At 36.1% G+C, this 4718-nt stretch overlaps 1 protein-coding gene across 1 annotated transcript; it reads right to left on the bottom strand.

The window, feature by feature from the left end:
- Positions 1-216: 216 nt before the first annotated feature.
- Positions 217-540, bottom strand: LOC145131446 (auxin-responsive protein SAUR23-like). Its single transcript, XM_079066126.1, has one exon. The coding sequence runs from the start codon at positions 538-540 to the stop codon at positions 217-219; it is 324 nt and encodes a 107-aa protein (XP_078922252.1).
- Between the last annotated feature and the right edge of the window lie 4178 nt (positions 541-4718).

Consider the following 4718-nt stretch of genomic DNA (forward strand, 5'->3'; position numbering starts at 1 on the left):
GGGATGGGGTTGGGGTGATAGAACTGATTTACGAGATCCTATAACCAAATACGGTGACTTTTGCAAAACCGTAATACAAATAAATTAGACATATCTATGTGTTTTGAATGGAAATGCCCCTTGTATAAACAAAATTCGAAACATTTCTATCAACTAAGTAATTACACCTTTTTGGCATGACTTTAATTTATCAAGAGTGTCCGGAGAAATAAAGACTCATTGTTGGTCTACAATATATAATGAAACATGCAATTGGCTTATGAGCTTGAAAAACTCATCTTCTTCGCATGAAATGGTTAGGCCTCCCATTGGGTGATCAAACCCAAACTCTTCCTCAGATTGACGCAGCAAGTCTTGGAATAGTGGTTGTTCCAAGTATGATACTGGGATGACACACCGCCTTTTCTTGTTTTTGCCAACATACACTGCTAGATGACCTTTCGGCACATCCCTTTGATAATTTTTGTTGCGTGTAGTGTTCAATTTGCTAAAACTTTTCACTCCAAAAACCAACGACGAAGACAACCACATAAGACCCATGTATTGGAGAGTGAGAATATATATATATTTTTAAGATGTATAAGTTCTTGAATTAAAGAACACGATTGCGAAGTAGATTTCAACAGATAGAATCGAATAGAATATTTGTAGTTTGAGAAGGGTTGGGACATGTATTTATAGCATAGACGAGACTTGGCAACGTATGCTGGAAAGGCGAAGCCTGCTTTGCTCATATTTCCAAGAATGTATTTATTGTAAATAAATCATTAACAAAAAATAAATATAAACAAAACGCGTATAGCTCGATAAATGACTAATCATTGGAGCAAGCAATTATATGTCTACGGTATCTTTAATTATCCTCGCACATCAAAATGAGGAAAATAATTAAAAAATTACTTCTCCGTCATGAGAACAAGTTTCCTATGTTTTTTTTAGTCAAATGAAAATTATAAGTCCTTTTTTAATTAAAAAAAGGTACGATTAATAATCTAATATAAGCAATATGTTGATGAAAGAACAAATTTTTCTTTGGGTATGTTTCCATTTTGGAAAAGTGCAAATATATATACGAATCGCTAGAATTGAAAAACCTCGTTTCTGACATTTTCCATTTAAGAACAAACTTTTCTTTTGGCGGCGACACGTAATTTGCGGGTTACATGTCGCCGCTAATACTTTGCGTCGTCGGTAATGATGCCGCCGATATTAGTAGAAAATCACGATCCGTGTAAAAAGAAAATAGTATAAATATGTAAGAACATGAAATAATGGTTATAATGAGTATAAATACTAGTATATAGTACTAGCTACAAACACCATGAATATTGAATCAGATTGGAGGCTCATATGCATGCCAATAACCAGAAAACTTCGAATTGAATTAGGGTTGCCAAATAAAGGGATTTGGCCACGTGCTTTAATTTCTGCCGGTGCTTGCAAGCAAATGACGCCACTCGGATAATTTAAGAGTTATAAACATTTGAAGCATAATTGCTTTCCTAGGCATTTCTCACGTTCCCACTAATGCATATACGAACATATCGGCATATCAACTCGACAACTCGAAGTCCTTTGTAACTTTGTTCATAGTCGTTTCCGGATATATTGCTACACACTATATTACTGTGCACTTGATTCATTTTCAGCCGACCACTTTGACTTGCTGTTCTTGCGGATCTAAAAAAAGCGAAAACCATAGATTTTTCCATTTAACGGTGGTCTAAAGTATAAAGAACATTGAACATGTGAAAAATCTGTTATTCATTATAAGCTGAAACATGAAACAAAAGCTCATCATAGACCTACATTGGTACTCAACTTGCATTTGCCGACTTCATGTCATGCACGCAAGCCGCGTGGAGAAAAACTGGAACTGGGAGACAACTTAATTTATGGACTTGAAGTCACATGAAAAGTCGTAAATAGTCATAAATTAGTGTCTTTTGTTTACTCGATTTTTAAGGTACTTTCAGCCACATTTGTAATTTTGCCGACAAGTGGTACTAGAGCTTATAGGTTTCATACTTTCAATGGTATGAGCCATGTGTTCAAATTCGCATTTGTCGGGATGAATTACTTGTTCTCATTAGATTCACATTTCATGGAGCTGTGGATCTACAATCCAAATGCTTTACCATTACAAAACACTTTCTGCATATGAATTACAATAACAAAGAATGTATACATAATCTCTTTTACATTACAAAAAAAACTGTAAAAAAGTTCAAGATATACATGTATACATTTACCCAAACATGGGTGTAAGTCCACCACCGACTCTACAGGAATTCATTAATGAGGACGTGCAATTACAACAATTAGATTCGAGAACTATCATGAAGCTTTCAACAGGGTGGTAAGCTTCACAAATTCATCTTCTTTGCAGGAAATGGTTAGACCTCCCATTGGGTGGTCAAACCCAAATTCTTCCTCAGATTGACGCAACAAAACTTGAAACAATGGTTGATCCAAGTAAGATATTGGGACAACAAACCGCCTCTTCTGGGTTTCACCAACGTACACTGCAAGATGACCTTTTGGCACATCACTTTGATAACTTCTGTCACTAAGAGATATTGATCTACCAAAGCATTTTACATTAGAAACTAAAGAAAGCAATCGACTAAGACCCATTTTTGATTGCGAAAAGTATGTAGTTTAAAAAAAATGGCTAGGGATGAAGAGTTGTTCTTTAAAGAGAGGGTTTGAAACATATATTTATAGCTTTGCTAATCAACTTCTTTTCCAAGAAAGTCCCATATTAAAATATAAACAAATTCATAAGCTTCCCTATTCATTTATGAGTTTCAGCAATTATATTTAAATGTTTATTTACAACTGCACATGACATTGACCAAAATATTATTAGTTAGTTATACGTCATTCCTTGTCATGAAAACTTTCATATTCACATCTTAGGCTGAAGGGTGTGGGCGCGGTCCCAGACCGCAATTTGTGCCACGTCAACCAAGAACACCGCCCCCAGACCGCGGTCTGGTGCGGTCTTGGCCGCAGTGCGGTCCTTAAGTGCCGTGTTTTCTGATTGGTGGATGGGAAAATGGGAGGATTGACCGGTTGTTGCGTATTTAATTTTTTTTTTTTTGTTTTTTCTTTCTTATATATACATATCTAACTTCATTTTTATTTTCACAACACAATCTCTTCTCTCTCTCAAAAAACTTTTTTTAAAAAAATCAACACTCTCTCAAAAATGTCATCTTCTTCATCTTCTGAAGAATTTCAGACTATTTTTGATACCGTTATTGCGTGTGTTCAAATGGCGGAACAAACATACAACGTTGTATATAACAACGCAGCTGCAAGTTCTCAACGGAGAACACGAAGATATATTTGCAGAAATCGTGAAGAAGCCAACCGATGTTTGGTGCAAGACTATTTTGCAGAGAATGCCACTTATCAAGGGTATTATTTTCGTAGGCGCTTCAGAATGCTCAAAGGTTTATTTGAACGTATAGTTGAAGATGTAACGAGGGAGTGCAGTTTTTTCCAACAACGCTACGATGCTAGAGGTACACCCGGTTTCACTCCCTTACAAAAATGCACGGCCGCACTTCGTCAGTTAGCATATGACATTTCGCCTGATGCGTTAGACGAAAGTTTTAGGATGTCTGCTAGGATCGCACGAGATAGTCTCCATTTTTTCTGCAAAACTGTGATTCAGTTTTATGGTCCAAAATATTTACATAAGCCTACATGTAATGACATCCTGCAATTGCAAGCTCATCATGCTAGTGTGCATGGGTTTCCTGGAATGCTAGGAAGCTTAGATTGTCTCCATTGGGCATGGGAAAATTGCCCTACAACATATCATGGGCAATTTACCCGAGGTGATCATGGTCACCCAACGGTCATACTTGAAGCATTTGCATCACAAGATATGTGGATTTGGCATGCTTTTTTTGGTTCTCCTGGTTCGATTAACGACATCAACATTCTTAATCGTTCACCAATATTTAACAACATATACGATGGATCCACACCATATTCTTCTTTTCAAGTGCGTGGAACGCCATATAAGTATTGTTATTATCTGGTCGATGGAATCTATCCTGAGTATGTTGTGTTTGTTAAATCGTTTACAGCTCCACATGGTTCTAGACGAAAGAAATTCAAGAGAGCTCAAGAAAGAGCTAGGAAGGTTGTTGAGCGTGCTTTTGGAGCTGTGAAGAAACGGTGGTTCATATTGAAAAAACCAACAGCTTATTTAGGCGAGGAAAAACTTCAAGAAATCATGTATACATGTCTTATATTGCATAACATGATTATTGAAGACGAAGGAAGAGCGATATGTGCGTTTGACGAGGAAGAAACCATACCAGAGACACAGCCAATAGAAATTGGTGGCGAAGAGTATATAAACAGGAGAGTAGAGATACGTTGCACTGAAACATTTCACAATCTTCGCAATGACTTGGTGGAACACATTTACGGGGTTCAAAACATTAACCTTAATTTGGATCCACCGGATGACCCCGAAGACGAGTTCTCGGAGAACGACTTTATGTAGTTTGTTTTAGTTATTTTATTTGTGTTTTTTAAGTTTCTAGGATTATTTAAATGTCATGTGTGTGGTTTTCGTGTTTTTTTTTATTTTTTTTGGTAATGCAATGTAATGTTTTTTTTAATTTTCAAGTAATGAAAAATTATGTTTTTTTTATTAAAATAGAAGTTTTATTAAATTAAAATAGTTAAAA

The sequence above is a fragment of the Lactuca virosa genome, chromosome 8 (genome assembly GCF_052849685.1).
Source record: "Lactuca virosa cultivar CGN04683 chromosome 8, Lactuca_virosa_CGN04683_v6, whole genome shotgun sequence".
Classification (NCBI taxonomy): domain Eukaryota; kingdom Viridiplantae; phylum Streptophyta; class Magnoliopsida; order Asterales; family Asteraceae; genus Lactuca; species Lactuca virosa.

What these genes read in the sequence shown, in the direction of transcription:
- LOC145131446 (XM_079066126.1), bottom strand. Translation starts at nt 540, where the DNA reads ATGGGTCTTATGTGGTTGTCTTCGTCGTTGGTTTTTGGAGTGAAAAGT.